The following is a 17,871-nucleotide window of genomic DNA, read 5'->3' as shown; positions in this document are numbered from 1 at the left end:
TGGTTTTAGTACTTTACACAAAAATGTCTACTATCACTAAGTAATAGGCAATACACAGAGCAAAATTAAGCTTATTTTCAATACAATCACTAACTGAATAGTCTGAAGTTATTTGTAAATAACCAGAACATAAACAGGAAAACATGAAAATGTTAAACTACAAAAGAATGTAAAAATATTGTACTCAACATTTCTTTTAATATAAGTTTTACTTTAAAGTGATTCGTAGCAGGTCTGACTACCAATGGGTTATTAAAAGGCAAATTGTTTATTGCTAAAGCTGGTTAGTCCAGTATCCTTTGCAAGAATACTCTAACATACAATTTCTATGAGTTTCCACTGCAATTATGTTTTTTTTAAACACTCGTTATGATATTGACAGAGAATAACATGCTCAGAAAAAACTGAAAAAACATTTAATATGTATAAAACAGATTGAGATGATGTGGAACATGATGTGGAAAATTGAAATACAAAATGTTCGTGGGGATTTATAGTATGTGTGAAAAACCTAAAAAGAAAGTACATTTAAAAAACACCACAAAACTAACTTAACGAGACACAAACAAGGCCACCACCAAGTCTTCAATTATAAAACTAGGGTTCAGAATTTCCATAATACAGATGTTCATTGATTACAGTCAGAAGAAGATCACTGACCATAATATGTATACAAATATTGAGTACCGGTAACTACTTCACTTAGGAATTAAGAAAATCTGAATTTCAGTCAATTGTACCAAATAAGTTCAAGGTTTTAAACTTAACATTAATATTCTCTCTCATTTACTAGATTAGCAACATTGTCATTTGCAATGTATCTAAATTGAAGATACATAGTTGCTACTTCTGTATGTATTTATATTGTATAACAATTTAAATGGCTTACAATAGGTAATAAAAAAACAAGGTAGGTATAGGAATGGGGAGCACCGTCCATGTATAAAACAAGTGTTTCTACATTACATAAAGTTTACAAGTAATTACAATATTGTTACAACTGATTTAACTATGACATTACACAGAAATAAAAAATGAAAATGTCCCCTATCCAGTTTCTGATAAGAGTTGCGGGTGAGGTAGGTTTTGATGCATTTTCTTCATTACAAATCACTATGTTGTATAATTCAGTTGCCATTGGGATTGATTACTTACTAGGATGGTCTCATTATTTGGTTTGGGTACTATCTAATACTTTTTCAGGTTATACTCATCTTTAACCTTACACTTTCACATACATTGTTTGGGCACATGAGCATTTTTTGTAATCTCACATTGAAGGGTCTTAAATTGCGAGAACAACTGAGTTAGAAATTAGCAATACTATAGTTAACTGTAAAATTGCAAGAATTTTCATTCAATCCAGTGATTGTTGCCACAAAATGGGTTGTAGTGTAATGTCACTAGCATCATTTCAATGTTTTTGATGTAGGTCTTTAAACACTCGTCCTTGGAAAAGAGTACAAACCTCAGCACTCTATAGGTTTCCATGGCATGTTGCTGAATCAGGTATTTGACCAGTGGGGCCTCTGACTGTCAGGTATAAATAGGGAGGCTTAGCCAGGTAGGAACTCAGAACATCACCAAGCGCAACAGCAGCAGTACCAGCAGCTCCAGCTACAACTGAGCCAAAATGACTAATATGAACATGGGCAAGGTAAGAAGGCCTTCTACAGTATATGTAGCCTATGAATGTGTACTGCATGTATTTAGAATTTTACGCCACTCTATTCACTGTAGAAGCAAACTCATTCTCAGAACACAAACATAACCTCACTGTTATATCAATATTAGAAGGGCTGCAAGGGTCTCATTAAATAAAGATTTTCTTGAATAAAATGATTTCAGATGATCTTCTACGAGGAGAGGAACTTCATGGGACGTTCCTATGAGTGTATGAATGACATGTCCGACATGTCCTCCTACATGTCCCGCTGCCACTCCTGCAGGGTGGAGAGAGGCTGTTTCATGGTCTACGACCGCACCAACTACATGGGTAACCAGTACTTCATGAGGAGGGGCGAGTACGCCGACTACATGAGCATGTTTGGCTGGAGCGACAGCATCAGGTCCTGCCGTATGATCCCCATGGTAAGGACAACTATTACCATTGCTTGAATCAATTTAGCTATATTTTCAGCTTCCACCAGTCTGAGTTTAATATCTCTGTCATCTGTGGCGCAGAATACCCCTGAAGGTCTCATCTTTCAGTAACCTTTCTGTTCAATTACAGTACAGAGGAAACTACAGGATGAGGATTTACGAGAGGGACAACTTCGGTGGCCAGATGCATGAGATGATGGACGACTGTGACTCTATCATGGATCGTTACCGCATGAACAACTGCATGTCCTGCAACGTGATGGAGGGCCACTGGCTGATGTACGAGCAGCCCCACTACGGAGGCAGAATGTGGTACATGAGGCCTGGCGAGTACAGGAACTTCCACCAGATGATGGGAGGCATGGGAGGCATGGGCAACATGAGGTTCATGAGCATGAGGCGCATCAATGACTCTTTCTACTAGACAATGTTTAAATTCTGTGCTGATATGAAGATCTCAATAAATTATTGATAAAAAACTAATTTTTCTGAAAATATTTAGTAGATGTTTCTACTGTACACAAAAAACACTGATTATACCACTGACAATATACATAAATGCATTGTGTATAATTCTTTATGAAAAGTAACTAGATTAAGTTCTTCTCCTAATGACATCGTCTCCTATTATCAAAATTGTACTGACTATAATAGCTCAATAAAGCATTAACCAAAAAATACTTTTTCCTGAAAGTGTTTTCTTCAAACTTCCATGATTGCCAATCAAACCTACATACAGTAGTATGGTCAAACTTAGCTTTGGAACACCACCCAGTAACACCATTCAATGTCTAGCTTTTTGTTAGTTAAACTGGATAATGTATACTCTAACAATTATTTTGGGTGCAGTTCATTTTGATTTGTGAGTTAGAGAAATAGATCCACTCTGAGTTAAAGAGTGGATATCTTACTGGACGTATTACTGGTAAGTGACAAAGCAACACCTGTAACCACGGTCATTATAAAAATCATAGAAATTACTGGGGATTAAGTTACTTATTAAATTGAACTAAGGCTGTAGCCATGGAGTCAACATTGGGGGGGACTAATTATTTTTTTAATGATCATTTCTGACAGCGTGTGTGGTTTCTTGTCGTAGCGTAGCACATTTATATTTTTATTTATATTTTTATATCAATATATTGGGGGCGACATTTTGACCAGATTTGAATATTGGGGGGGATGTGTGTCCCCCAATATATATTATGATTACAGCCTTGAGTTGAACAGCATAGCATACCAGGGGAATAGCAGGGCGAGTTGTGAACATTTTACTCATACTACTTAGATGCCATTTCCAAAGTATTCCTCATTACTGAAAACATTTTTCCCCAAAAGATGCAGTACTGTAACCATGTGAGAAACATACCACTACTAACGATTTTTCAACGGTTGCAGGTTGCATTCTGGTAAAACTGTACAGTTAGGTTACTTTACTAAAATCAGTATGGTGTATAATGGGCTTTCCATGGGTTAGCAGATGTTAAAATGTATTTTGTTTTGGTAACACAATCTTCAACTCCACCTTTTCAACATCTACACTATTTACACTTTGGAATAACCCATACCACTTGCACTTTGTTGCATGGTAGTTAATGTACTCTTAATTAAAAGATTTGCCCAAAGCTTTACTTAATGGCAGTTTTGAATATAATTGTTTGTATTCATTAACAAGACAATGTTTTAACTTACCCTGAAACCAATGTTGTAAACCATCTTTACAAATGTCCCTGTCCTGTGTACAAAGCTTGACACTAAAAAAGTTAATTTGACTTTGACAACGAACCTCATAACCTCATACTGTGGTTGTAGAGTAAAAGGTACTGACAACTTAACCCTGTATAAACTTGACCTGTTCTCCTTACCTTAAATTCTACATTCAGAAAAGTTAACCTTTACTTAATTGTACCACATAACACTAAATGTAATTTTATCTCGTATATTCGGTAATATAATTAAGAGGTTTTGAGGCAGTTTCCTCACTCAGTCACAGTTTCACATTATTTAGTTAACCTTGGCATTTGTGATGCTGAATCACCTTCATTCGTGTAAGGGTAAAAAGACAGACACACATCTACTTCCACAGCTTTTTATTTCCATCCTTATTCTACATTATTTTTTCCCCAACAATATTAATTTAACAAGTGCTGTAAACATACATTGTATTTTTTAAAATTATTATTGTATATTAGGTTTTATGATTGTAACTTTTACTTTTTACTTTTTAGAGTTCAAGAAAGATGGATTACAATAAACATTTATTATATTTTTATTATTATTACATTAGGTGAAAGTAAACATATTCCTGAATAAATGCTGATACAGTATGTGTAATCAGTTCTGTTGGAAAACTTGTAAAAACCTTCTATCAGGAAAACAAAATGATGAATGAAAAGCCAAATCTGGAAAAGTATAAAACATTATGTGTAGATATTATATTAAATATAATGCCATTGCTAAAACACTACAATGTACACAATGTGTAATTTCCTATAAATTGTTTGCGATGGAGTCTAAGGTTATGAATTTATTTCTCCAATTCAAGACACAATTTGATAATACAACATTAAAAGTTATTGTTTCAACTTAATTGTCCTTGACCTCAGTCTGCTTCGTTTCACTGCTATGGCACCAAAGAAGATTTTTATGTAGTCTGCCACCTGTTGGTTGTTGAGTGGTATAGTATGTCAGAAAGACTGTTGCATGCTGGGAGATATACTTTTCAATCATGGGTCATTTACCCTGTATCTTAAACTGTGAAAGGCATCATCTGTGATAGTTGTCATAAAAAAATCTTGAATCCCTTTCAAACTAAAGAAACCGTAATTTCAGCCTCTGTTAGGAAAGACAAATATGGGAAGATGTTATTTATTTTATTTTATTTTTGTACAACAGAACAGTTTACGTAAACTCAATCATCTCAATAGAATGTAACGAGAAAGTATAATAGCAGTTGTGTGGAATGATCGGTAAAGCAGGAAATAAAACATTATTTCTGCTGGTGATACACGTCACTTTTTATTAGAAATCAGAGGGCATGGGAGTTGTTCACCCTATTGACTTTTGGCACAATCAGCGTTGTGGTCACCAGCTCCATGCTTGATGACAGTCTTTTGAGGCAGTGCTAGTGCCTGGAAAAGTGGACAAACCTCTATGCTCTATGGTTTTCTATAGCATGATGCTGAGTCAGGGGATTTGTAATGTGGGGCTTCTAACTGTCAGGTATAAAAAGGAAGGCTTCAGCCAGGTAGGAACTCAGATCATCACCAAGAGCAACAGCAGCAGTACCAGCAGCTCCAGCTACAACTGAGCAAACATGGCCAACATGAATATGATGGGCAAGGTAAGGATGGTCAAAGCCTAAAAAAACTATTCAAACTGTATGTACATATGTTTAGACTCTAACACCACACCACCCATTGTAGCAGTAACCTAATTATAAGTCAAAATGCATATGTACACTTTCTCTGTCTGAAATGGTAGTGTTGTATTGCAGTGGTCTAATTTTCCCAATTTTACTTCAATTTTGATTTCTTTTCAGATCACCTTCTACGAGGACAGGAACTTCATGGGACGCTCCTATGAGTGTATGAATGATTGTTCCGACATGTCCTCCTACATGTCCCGCTGCCACTCCTGCAGGGTGGAGAGAGGCTGCTTCATGGTCTACAACCGCACCAACTACATGGGTAACCAGTACTTCATGAGGAGGGGCGAGTACGCCGACTACATGAGCATGTTTAACTGGAGCGACTGCATCAGGTCCTGTCGTATGATCCCCATGGTAAGGATCTAGCTCTATAAAATCTTATGGTTTTCCTCCATAATTATTGTTTTGTTATGAATAAAGTCTAATGTTAAAGTAGTAAATCACACTCAAATTTCAACCAAATTATTGTCTCCTAATGAAACTCCTCTTTCTCCAATAACAGCACAGAGGAAGCTACAGGATGAGGATCTACGAGAGGGAGAACTTCGGTGGCCAGATGCATGAGATGATGGACGACTGTGACAACATCATGGATCGTTACCGTATGAACAACTGCATGTCCTGCAACGTGATGGAGGGCCACTGGCTGATGTACGAGCAGCCCAACTACAGAGGCAGAATGTGGTACATGAGGCCTGGCGAGTACAGGAACTTCAATCAGATGATGGGAGGCATGGGAGGCATGGGAGGCATGGGCAACATGAGGTTCATGAGCATGAGGCGCATCAATGACTCTTTCTACTAGACAATGTTTAGATACTGTAACATTAAGATCTCAATAAAGCCTATGTAAATATATTGTATATCTCCTGCAAAGTGCTTGTTTTAATTGAACATGAGTGGTTTTAGTACTTACACAAAAATGTTTACTATCACTAAGTAATAGGCAATACACAGAGCAAAATTATGCGTATTTTTCAATACAATCACTAACTGAATAGTCTGAAGTTATTTGTAAATAACCAGAACATAAACAGGAAAACATGAAAATGTTAAACAACAACAAAAAAAAGATATTGTAACATTTCTTTTAATATAAGTTTTACTTTAAAGTGATTCGTAGCATTTGTTCTGACAACCGATGGGTTATAAAAAGGTACAGCCGTGGCCAAAAGTATTGGGAGCGACATACATTTTGTGTTTGCAAAGCTTCAATCATTCTGATTGAATTTTAAGAGCCGATTGACTGCTGTAAAAGAGTGGACTATTTGCACATATTGAAGATTTTTGCCCCAAAAAGCTTTACAAAATATGAAATGTGCCTTAATGCATTCCAGTATTCTAAAGAAACATGTGAAAACATTTTCCTTTGAACCAGCAAACTTTGCAAAACATAACATTTGTCATTGCCAAAACTTATAGCTATGACTGTACATTGTTGATGTACAGTGTGATTGTACATTGAGTTTCTACTCCAATTAGCTTTTTTTAAACACTCGTTGTGATATTGACAGAGAATAACATGCTCGGAAAAAAACAGAAAAAACATTCAATATGTATAAATCTGATTGAGATGATGTGGAAATGAAATACAACATGTTTGTGGGGATTTAAAGTTTGTGAAAAGCCTAAAAAGAAAGGACATTTATAAACACCACAACACGAACTTAACGAGACACAAACAAGGCCACCACCCTGTCTTCAATTATAAAACTAGGGTTCTGAATTTCCATAATACAGATGTTTATTGATTACAGTCTGAAGAAAATCACTGACCATAATATTTATACAAATATTGAGTTACTACTTCACTTAGGAATTAAGAAAATCTGAATTTCAGTCAATTGTACTCAATAAATTCAAGGTTTTAAACTTAACTTTAATGGTTATAATTCTCTCTCATTTACTAAATTAGCAATGTCATTTGCAATGTATCTAAATTGAAGTTACATACCTCTCTCTTGGAGATGTCCATCAGTTTGAAATATATAATGTACTTCACCAGGCACTTTACTAGTCTTGTAAATTGTACCTAGCTAAATGTGTCTGTGCATTCTGCTCGTTGTAGCATGTTCTGACTGTTGGCAAAACAAGGTGACATAATTCAGTTGTGAGCTCCAACTCATAGCATTTCTAATAACAAAATACAGATAACAGTTAAAAGTCAAGGTTTTAATTCAAACATATATTTTGTTGCTATGCTACCTATGAGCATTTGCAGATTATGCCACCTACAGGGCTCTCAGGCATTTCCACCATTTCTCACGCTCCATGAAAAACACCTTGAATTTCTCATGGTCTTTTTTTCATGAAATTATTTGTTTTATTTTATTTTACAGTTCTTCCCTTCAATCAGGCAGGAAACAATCCTCCATAATATTTGCCAATAAAAGTTGAACTATTGCTTATTTGTAAGAGAGTGTGATGGAGAGTGTCATTAAAAAAATATTTTTAGACCAGAACAAGATATGCTTTACTCATATTGAAAACTGGATAAAAAATGTGGCAGAAAGTAAAAAGAAAGTTGCTATGTCTTAAGGCAGTCATGTACAGTGGGTATAAAAAAGGCAAAAATTTCACTTGATTCAACATTTTTGTATTCACTTTGAGTTAGTGGGTTTGAGATGTTTCAGCCTATTGACTCTTTACAATAAGCTTTGTGATCACCAGTTTCGTTGCTCTGTTCTTGATCAAGGTATTTTGAGGGAACCCGTTCCTGAACATGTGTGTACACCTCAGTGGTATTTCTATAGCATGGTTTCTATGGCATGTTGCTGGGTCAGGAAGTTTGTACAATGGGGCCTCTGACTGTCAGGTATAAATAGGAAGGCTTCAGCCAGGTAGGAACTCAGAACATCACCAAGAGCAACAGCAGCAGTACCAGCAGCTCCAGCTACAACTGAGCCAAAATGACTAATATGAACATGGGCAAGGTAAGAACAATCTAAGACTAATACATGTGTATATATTTAGACCTTGAAAATGCAAACATAGTGGGAGTGTCCTGGTGGCTTACTGGTCAAGCATGTCCCTTGTAAGCTAAGGCCTTACCACAGGGGCCTGGTTTTGACTCCAGCCTGGGATATTTCATGCATTTTTTTCCCCTCTTTCGGTCTCAAAAAACATCCATGCGGTTATGAATAGCTGAAGAGATTGCATCATGTATTTCCATTTAGATCATCTTCTACGAGGAGAGGAACTTCATGGGACGTTCCTATGAGTGTATGAATGACATGTCCGACATGTCCTCCTACATGTCCCGCTGCCACTCCTGCAGGGTGGAGAGAGGTTGCTTCATGGTCTACGACCGCACCAACTACATGGGTAACCAGTACTTCATGAGGAGGGGCGAGTACGCCGACTACATGAGCATGTTTAACTGGAGCGACTGCATCAGGTCCTGCCGTATGATCCCTATGGTAAGGATAACAATTAGTCAGCATAACATGATAAGCTAGCTTTATCTTCAAAGCGGGGTTTATTATCCAAGGAAAATTGTATTTAGTTGAACTGGTTACCTTTAAAGTTCTATCTTAGTCATGGCAAGAAGTGTCAAGTCCCTAAAGTTGAGAAAAGATTCAAATCAAATCTGATTTCAAAAGTTTTTCTCTCTCAATAAACTCCTCCCTGTACAATTACAGCACAGAGGAAGCTACAGGATGAGGATCTACGAGAGGGACAACTTCGGTGGCCAGATGCATGAGATGATGGACGACTGTGATAACATCATGGATCGTTACCGCATGAACAACTGCATGTCCTGCAACGTGATGGAGGGCCACTGGCTGATGTACGAGCAGCCCAACTACAGAGGCAGAATGTGGTACATGAGGCCTGGCGAGTACAGGAACTTCAATCAGATGATGGGAGGCATGGGAGGCATGGGAGGCATGGGCAACATGAGGTTCATGAGCATGAGGCGCATCAATGACTCTTTCTACTAGATAATGTTTTAACTGTGCTGACATGAAGATCTCAATAAATTATAGAAAAAAATACCACTTCAAGTATATATATTTTTCAAACATGAGTTGTTTTCCATAATATGTCCAAAAATAATACAATAACAGTGCAATAGTAATTCCATACTACTAGGTAATACAGAGAAGCTTGTAAACAATTTATGTGATTAGCTGAACAGCAATATTATTACTAAGGTATGGTATGATTTACATTTAAAGTAAATGGTTACTGACCATAATACAATGGTATTGGTAAATCAGTGGCTAATGTTAATTTTGACAATGAACTGCTAACCTTCCCTAAATTGTTAAGTCGGATATAGCAATGATTTCAAGTGGTGATCAATGTGAAGTGGGTGGTGGGTATAGCTCAATGGTTAGAGCATTTGACTGCTGTTCAAGAGGTTGAAGCTTCAAATCTTCACTGTATGGCATTTAAAATTAGATAAAAGTTTCTGCTAAATTCATACAGACAACCCTGATGTGACAGAGGGACAGTTGTTATGGTAGCTACACTCGGCTTCTTGGGGTTTGCTGTGAACTTTAGGAAGGTAAAACTCACTAGTTTTACCTTCATATAGCTTTAACTTTATATAGCTGCAATGGACATTTTAAACATGAGTTGCTTTTTTCAAGGTAGATCCCCCAAAAATACAGAAGCTACTGTACAAAAATTCAGCTTTTTATTTTTATTTTACAGTCGTAGAAGTCTTATTTTCAGTGTCTTCTAACAAAAATAAATACATTTTTATTACACTATGATGCATCCAGTGTCTACAACACACACAAATTTCTTGATTATTAATAACTCATCTGTAAACAATGAAATACAGAAAACTTTTGACAGAAGAACTGATGGCACTACACCCTTGTAGTGTTGTGTTCGTGTTTTTTTTTGTGGGTAAACAACAGAACATACTGTATTGTAAGTAGTAAAAAGTTCAAAATGACCAAATTGGGAGAAATTCATTACCGGTTCTGATGAGGATCAACATTTGACATGTTTTTGTTGCATACATAGTCCTTTTTCGGATTGTTCAGTTAGTTTTGAGCATACAAATAAAGGCACATGGTTGACAAGTCAGCTAATACTGTGTCATTGACAAGAATACTGTAACATAGTATTTCTATTTCTAGTCCCGTAAATTGTTTATAAAACAGCACATATATGATACTGAAGACTGAACCCATTTTATCAGAGCACTCTAACAGCAGGGTCCAAGAGAGGGGGAAAACTAGTCAAGATACTTCTATTTTGCACTTAATAATACAAATTATTTCATTACAAATGATAATATCAGCTAAACAATTTTGAGTGAAACAAATTTAGTATTTGGCATTTCCCCCTTTTGCATTACTGACAGTGTGCACTCGAGCTGACATGGACTCCACAAGGTTGTACAAAACCTGATGATCCCAGCATGATGTTCCAATGTTCCAAAGAGCTTCTTGTGGTGTCACAGAATGTGTGGCTTTCTCAGTCTTCAATTCGCCCATTCAATGTTCAATGGGATCTCAGACTTTTGGACCCGACTGTAGGAATATATTAACTTAATTGTACCAATAACTGAGATGGAAATTCAAGCTTATAATGGGTTGTAAAGTGTGTATGTTGCCTGTTTGTCCATTTCAGTGCATTTTGATTATTTAAAGTTACGTATTCATATAATTCAGCTGACAATGGGTTTGATAACAAGTTCACTTTCTAAACCAATTTTAGTTACAAATCCATATAGCAATATCAACAAGTGCAATCAATGTAGTCCACAGTAGAAAATGTACTAAACAAATCATACCATTATGTGAAACATGTCTAGCTTTGAAACCAAGTGTCATTTCATGTATGTCCCCCGAAGAAAAAAAAACTAGCTGGTATAAGATTTTCAGTTACAGTAAAGGTAAAATAATACTACTTACAATATACAAAATTACTTTTCTTCTATAAACAAAATACAAACAGCCTAAATACAGTACAACATATTTACATGTTTTATATTTACAAAGGTAGTCTCTATTGTAATATTGACACTGTAACTAATTGGGCACTTGGTGAGGTCACTGTGACCTCCAAATTATGGCACATCTGGTTCCAAAATGTTAAAAGTTCTTGTTTTCAATAAGAGGTCCTCAATCTTAGTCTGTTTTCTTCCACTGCAATGCCACCATTCGTCAATTGCATATTCTGCCACCTGTTGGTTGTGAAGTGCCATTTGTCTGTCAGACATTTTCTATTGCAAGTTTGGAGATGTAGTTTTCACCCATTGGAGTTAAATTGCCACTGTATCTTCCCTTCTTCATTGATGCAATTCACCATTTTCTGTACTACTGCTCGTTTTGAGAGTTTACAGTCTGTAAAGGAATACTGGGATGCTGGCCTCCTTTGGTTTCAGAGACCACATTGGGTTTACTAGGATTTCTTATCTCCACTAAATGGCAGAGTCCACTTTTATCCCCTTCAGTCAAATAGAGGTTTCATTGCTGCCACTGTCAAGACAGACAAAAAAGAGTGTTGGGAGGAAAGTGATATCAAATTATTGTACGGCAGAACAAACACACTGCTCATTTACACAAAATACTCCAGGTACAGTATCTGACTACTCACTCTGAGTCTGAGTTGTGGGTGTCATCCACCCCGTTAACGGGTGGCGCCATCGGTGCTGTGGTCACCCTGGTTACTCCGTTGCGCTGTTCCCGCGGTGACAGGGGTGGACGTGGCAGTACAGGAGGAAGAGGCGGGGACTTGATGATGACCCCGTTTCCCCCGGTTACAGGGCGCAGGCCCCTGTTGGTGGGGGAGGGGGGGACAGGGGTCCGTGGAGAAATGGTGGGAGAAGGGTTGTAGTCACTCAGTTTCTCCCTGAGCCGGTTCTTCATGTTCTTGTCTGTCAGTGGAGGAGGGTAGGCAATCTTGTTCTTCAGAATGCCTGGAGATGAACACACACACATCCCAAAATGACAAAAGGTGACTCAAAGAGCAATGTGTCACACATTAGAGAGCAAGTAGTGGTATTTCTCGCTCTCTCGCTCTCTCTCTCGCCCACCTCTCCTCTTCTCCGGCTGGTTACTGTCAGGTGAGCTTGGGGGTGCGTCTTCTTTCCCCCTCCCTTCGTTCTCTGAGGGACACTCCCCATTCTCTTTGACGTGCTGGTGGAGCTCCACATTGACCTTGGTCTCCACCCGCAGCGACTCCATACCGCTCGGCTCTTCACTCTCACTGGCTGTCGGCGGCTCTGCTGGCCAGTAAGGCTTTACGTGATTGGCTACTGTGTCTACTGAATCAGGAAAGCAGACAAAACGCATTCTTTCATGAACCTCTGATGTATGGTGATTTGATGGTGTGCAGCTGACTGTGTGTTTACGTTTGTGAGTATGTATAAGTGCTTGTGTGTGTGCTACCTATAGGCGTGCTGTGCTGAGGCTGCTGTCTCTCATTGTTCCATCGATGCCTGCGCCCTCCACGGTCGTCCTCGCTGTCCGAGGAGTGTGACGAGGCATAGGAGCTACTGTGCTCGTCCATCGACAGCTCGCTGTCCGAGTCCGAATCTGAAACGAGGGAAAACAATGGAGCAGTTTAGTTCAGTCCCTACTGGACACCCTGTTCCTTCTAGCTGTGAACCATTGAGGCAAAGATATTCTTCTTCTTTGTTTGCAGCAGAGGGAAGTGAGGACGTTTGTCTTTTATGAGAATCTCCACGGCTACACACCGTCTCGTTTGGAGCGCTTCCGCAGGAAGATGGAGGAGTCTCCGTCTCCGTGGTAACTCTTTTTGGCCGAGCCAGAGGAGGTTGTCCTCTTCTGTCCTGACTCCACTCTGTGGTGAGAGAGAGGCATCAGTGTACTGTACAACAGTTTTAGGTTAAAGTAGACTGAGTGTGTTTGTGAGTTTTTTTCCACATTTTAGCATAAGCAAGAAAGAAGAACATGGAAAACATAAGGTTATCGCAACAGAACCGTAAAGCAACCCAAAGCTCTCTAAAACAATCTAACGACAGTTAACGACACCCCAACTTGGGCATGTCTCATCCAGGTGTCTGCCCTATTCCTGGTCCAGTTACCTGGTCTGGCTGCTGTGACTGTGGGTTGACCGGATTGTGCTGTCCATGGAGGCAGTAGACTCTCCTATGGCCGTGCGGTACAGTCCGTCATCCTCTGTAAATGAGTGTTTGCCATTCAGAGACCGCTGGGGAAGAGGATGAGAAAGGGATGAGGAGTGAGATTCTGTTCCAGGTAGGTAAACTAAAGCAGTGTGTCGTATGAGCATGTTTCCCACTCAAGTTGACAACCATTTCACTAGTTGCACTTTTATTTTTTGCTTGTCATCGTACATATTCCTCAAATTGTCACCAAGGGCCATCACCTAACTCTTGTTTAATTAAGTCCCAATAAGGCAGGAGAACAGGTTTGAAATGCATTATAATGAATGGATCTGTCACTTCAGATCCACATAATTCACACTTTTCAAAGAAAGTGAGGCTCTTACTGTTAGCAACGTTGCTCGGGTGGTGGACGAGTTCTCCACGACGGGCTTCTTCCCTGTGAAGACCTCTTTTAGGTTGATCCTCACTTCCGTGTTGAAGATGCAGTGGAAGAAGAAGATACACACACCCTGGAGAGAAATAAATGACCTTGAGGATGGAGATTACTGGAAACATCTGAAGAAATAAAGGAAACCTATTTCCTTTCAGTAAGTGTCAAAGAAAAGTTCAGCTACATTTTGTAATGTATTGTATTTGTATTTAAAAACCACATAGCACTTTAGAAGACGGAAATTATTTTCTACCTAAGAGTTATACTTCATCCTTAAAAGCATTTTAGGTACATTTTGTTCCTCTCAAAATCTTTACTATTGGTATTGTTTTATGGGTTAAACCATACCAGGTCTAATAAATCAATATCACAACAAGTCAATCCTACAAGTCTGCTTGTCACTAAATGTACTTTAATTTGCAAATAGTATTATACACAGGTCTGCCGAACAAAATGACTTGCTGACTGACATGATCAAGAAGCCTACCTGAAGGCAGCTGAAGATGGCAAAGAGGTAGTGGAAGGATATGACATCACTGTTGACAGCCATGAGACCCAGCAGCCAGGTGGCGCTGAGGAGCAGCAGGAGCAAGAAGGCGACGCGAAGAGCCGAGCTACAGGAGAGAAGACAGGAAGCACCGCTAATAAGCTACTTCCAGGGAAGCTCATTTAACGATGCCTGCATACTGTACAGTTCATATACATGTTTAACAGGGTGAGTAAGACGATGATCAGGTGGAGCAAAAATGACATTGTGGAGGATTTCAGTTTTTACTCTCAATCGGGTATAAAGAAACTCACATGGCTCCAGACTTTTCAAACGTCCACTGCCTTTTTCCACACGAGGCTTTGGCTGCCAAAAAGAATATAGCAATGTTCACCTGAGAAAGATGCAAGAGATGGTTGAAAAATTTACTTGCTGACTCAGTTTTAATTAAACAAGAAAAGTGACCTAACTGACAAAACCAATGCAGTACAGAAAAACATGAGGAAATGGGACAAAAGAGGCAAAAACATTGCATATCCATACAGACGCACACAAACTCACTCACCAACACCACTATGGCAATCGGCCCTGCAATACTCCAGATTAGTGTGTCATGGACAGACAGCCAGCAAAAGTCAGGGTTTCCATAACCTTGAGGATCCAGCCCTACCGCGAGACCTGAGTGAACACGCACACAAACGCACATGCACACACACACACACACACAAAATATTCCACTCCATGACCTCTTACATTTGATTTGAATAGGCGCATATTTGCGCTTTATTGACAGACCTCTACAACATATTTTCATAGCAACTTTTCACATGGTTTTTGCTGAGCAGACACCCCAGTCGGCTCCAGTGAAGTTCAAAGCACTTCCTTTGTAACGAGCGTGAGCCAATCAGATATCTGTCACTCATACATGCTAATCACCTGAACAGGAAGTCCTCCCGGAAGTAGATAACCTCTATCACTGTAACAAAAACATGACAGAAACGACATGGGCTCCCACCCATTTCCCCACTATGCTTTGTCTAAAGAGAAAGAGGCACTGACAAAATAATCTTGGTGAAATTCACCAACGTGTGTGAACTTAGTTGTTCCCCTTTGCCTGCACGTGTGTGTGTGTGGATAAGCTGGAGTGTTAAAGGGTGAGTGTCAAAGGGTGTGTCAATGAGCATCTGCCATCTGTCTGTGTGTGAGTGATTGTGTGCGTGTGTGAGAGAGAGTCCTCACCTGTGATGATGGCAGGGAAGCCCCAGCCAATGGCGTAGTAGAATCTCATGTGTCCGTGGTTGATGTTACGTAGCTCTGTTAGCATGCGGTAGATGTGTAGTCCCTCCACGAACATCCAGGCAAAGGTGCACATGTAGGAATAGTGAAGCAGGATGGCCACCACCGTACACATAAACTGAGGAAGACAGAGGAGAGAGACAGATGAGAATCCATTTGTAGAAGGACTATTGAAGGCTATAATATATTGGAAAAATGAATACATTTACATGTATAATAATATACAAAAGTTGCAGATTGTATTTTAGTTTTTTTCTATTAAGTGTAGTGTAACAGTTTGGAAATAGTTTCTAAAAGATGCCTGTATCTAACAATGGCTAAAGGCTAAATTGCTAAGCTGCTGTTATTGTCCCTGTTCAGGTAGCTCAAGACTTAGAGTTTAAGACAGGATGGCATCTGTTTGGTTTAGAACCCAAAACTCTCGATAGTTAGTGATGCGAGTCCTCAGGAACACAGGAACTTCTCAATGTGATTCAACCAGACCAAACCATGAATTAAGGTCAATTATGTTCTACTTTACACTTTACACCAAATCTAATGGACCATACCAGTACATCTTATAGGTTGTAAAAACAAGAGATGTTGTTTTAGAAAAGACTGGAATGTAATTCACAATAGCAAAGGAGAGGCCCAAAGGCTAGCTCAGTAGCTTTACTCTTGCTAATCTCTCAATTTGTCAACAATGGAGTTTCTCCTGGCACGACACCGTAAACCCAGGTATTAGACGTTTCTGAGTCTCCTTTTCTTGCCTGGAGGCTTGTAAGCAACATAGAACGCTCATAATGAATGGCTGAATGGAGAGGAAGAACAACTCGTAAACAAAGGATTAGGAGATGAAATATTAGATTTTGAGCAAGCAGCCTACTAGATAGCCGATATTTGGCACTTTTAATCTTAAATCAGGTTAAATGTTGACACCACTGGAATGGAATTTGAGTGGGTTTTGAAAATCATTTAATTGAGAAAGTGCATTTACTGACAGACACTCCATAAACATCAGGTACCAGCTTCCTTAAAATCATTCCATAAAGTCATTAATTTAGTCGGCCCACAGGGGTAGATTCTAAGACCATACCGCATTCTCTGTCTGGTTGATTCCGAAGAGAAACACCAGCTCGGACAGGAAGATGGAGGCCACCAGGTTCTTGTGGATGCTGTGGAGGTTGGAGCGCAGTTTACGGAGGATGGCGAGCAAGAGGAAGGTGATGAGGAGGGCCACGAGTGAGGCAGAGACTGTGGTGTAGGTGATGATCCTCAGAGGTAGGACTTCTCCATGCTGAGGGAGGATGGAGGCAGAAAATAGGTCAGGTTAGTAAAATGGTGTCTAAAAAGGAAAACTAGTTCTGTGGATTTGGATTGTTGTGTGATGTAACATAATGCTACTGTCAATAGGAGATCAAAACACCAACAAAAAACAAGAAGCACAACCTAAATTGGGCAATGCTAAGTAAATTAAGATACTACCGCACAAGTTTAAACAAATACATTTGTAACATTTGGTTTGATTCTGGATTTATTTGGATCCATTTAATTTGGTTCTGGTTCAGCTAAATATTGAATTGCATTTCGTAAAACCTCAGGGTTGTTATAACAACTACACTAAACTAACTGATGGTTTGAACAGACAGACAATATCGCTGGTATGAACAGTTTCATGCAGGTCAGAAGGTCTGATGTCATACCTCTCTCTTGGAGATGTCCATCAGTACAGCGGAGCTGGCCATGTGACTGCACTGGCAGCTTATGTGGGTGCTGGTCCTGGATACTAGCTCACAGCCCTTGGCAGACCAGCCTCCCATTCCTCGAACCCTGGAGAAGAAGCAGAGACAGGTGATGATACTGCAGATCAGGACCAACCAGCTGCCTGTGTCAACCGGCAGATCTGTAGCATGCTCTGTCAACATGCTTTGATATGTAGCTTCAGGGGCTTATCGTGTTGTATAAAGAACACTAAATCTATTGACAATATGATACTAATATCCTTAACCCTGAAAGGTATATGGATAACAAATAACAAAACTGCTTGAGGTAACTTTACCTACTCATGTCTACCATTGTGCACAACA

The 17,871-nt window shown here is 39.1% G+C and overlaps 3 protein-coding genes across 5 annotated transcripts in view; 2 read left to right on the top strand and 1 right to left on the bottom strand.

Moving 5' to 3' along the window:
* The first annotated feature begins 1,578 nt into the window (after nt 1-1,578).
* LOC134021235 (gamma-crystallin M2-like) lies at nt 1,579-6,397 on the top strand. Of its 3 annotated transcripts, XM_062461856.1 has the most exons (4): nt 1,579-1,657; nt 1,849-2,091; nt 2,234-2,471; nt 6,265-6,397. In XM_062461856.1, exons 1-4 carry the CDS (start codon nt 1,634-1,636, stop codon nt 6,336-6,338), a joined length of 579 nt encoding a protein of 192 aa, XP_062317840.1. In that variant the 5' UTR covers nt 1,579-1,633; the 3' UTR covers nt 6,339-6,397. The 3 variants fall into 3 exon arrangements, with proteins under 3 accessions (XP_062317840.1, XP_062317842.1, XP_062317841.1); XM_062461858.1 differs by lacking the exons at nt 1,849-2,091; nt 2,234-2,471 and adding an exon at nt 5,645-5,887 and having other exon boundaries at nt 1,634-1,657; nt 6,036-6,362; XM_062461857.1 differs by lacking the exons at nt 1,579-1,657; nt 1,849-2,091; nt 2,234-2,471 and adding exons at nt 5,405-5,446; nt 5,645-5,887 and having other exon boundaries at nt 6,036-6,362.
* A 1,995-nt stretch (nt 6,398-8,392) lies between these two features.
* Nucleotides 8,393-9,516, top strand: LOC134021237 (gamma-crystallin M2-like). The gene is made up of 3 exons (XM_062461860.1): nt 8,393-8,466; nt 8,710-8,952; nt 9,175-9,516. Exons 1-3 carry the CDS (start codon nt 8,443-8,445, stop codon nt 9,475-9,477), a joined length of 570 nt encoding a protein of 189 aa, XP_062317844.1. The 5' UTR covers nt 8,393-8,442; the 3' UTR covers nt 9,478-9,516.
* A 651-nt stretch (nt 9,517-10,167) lies between these two features.
* The window catches only part of LOC134021233 (cadherin EGF LAG seven-pass G-type receptor 1-like), a 44,808-nt gene continuing 37,104 nt past the window's right edge, over nt 10,168-17,871 (bottom strand). Inside the window, exons 23-35 of the mRNA XM_062461848.1 lie at nt 17,488-17,614; nt 16,881-17,081; nt 15,749-15,923; nt 15,075-15,187; nt 14,824-14,903; nt 14,510-14,636; nt 13,976-14,101; nt 13,551-13,675; nt 13,200-13,306; nt 12,892-13,038; nt 12,537-12,767; nt 12,098-12,419; nt 10,168-11,979 (exon numbers count right to left, since the gene is read on the bottom strand). Coding sequence (XP_062317832.1) covers nt 11,955-11,979; nt 12,098-12,419; nt 12,537-12,767; nt 12,892-13,038; nt 13,200-13,306; nt 13,551-13,675; nt 13,976-14,101; nt 14,510-14,636; nt 14,824-14,903; nt 15,075-15,187; nt 15,749-15,923; nt 16,881-17,081; nt 17,488-17,614 — 1,906 coding nt within the window. The 3' untranslated portion in view covers nt 10,168-11,954. The remainder of the gene's footprint in view (nt 11,980-12,097; nt 12,420-12,536; nt 12,768-12,891; nt 13,039-13,199; nt 13,307-13,550; nt 13,676-13,975; nt 14,102-14,509; nt 14,637-14,823; nt 14,904-15,074; nt 15,188-15,748; nt 15,924-16,880; nt 17,082-17,487; nt 17,615-17,871) is intronic.

The sequence above is a fragment of the Osmerus eperlanus genome, chromosome 5 (assembly GCF_963692335.1).
Source record: "Osmerus eperlanus chromosome 5, fOsmEpe2.1, whole genome shotgun sequence".
In the NCBI taxonomy this organism is placed as follows: Eukaryota; Metazoa; Chordata; class Actinopteri; order Osmeriformes; family Osmeridae; genus Osmerus; species Osmerus eperlanus.
The sequence above is the reverse complement of the archived record's forward strand: the minus strand, read 5'-3'. Positions and strand labels throughout refer to the sequence as shown.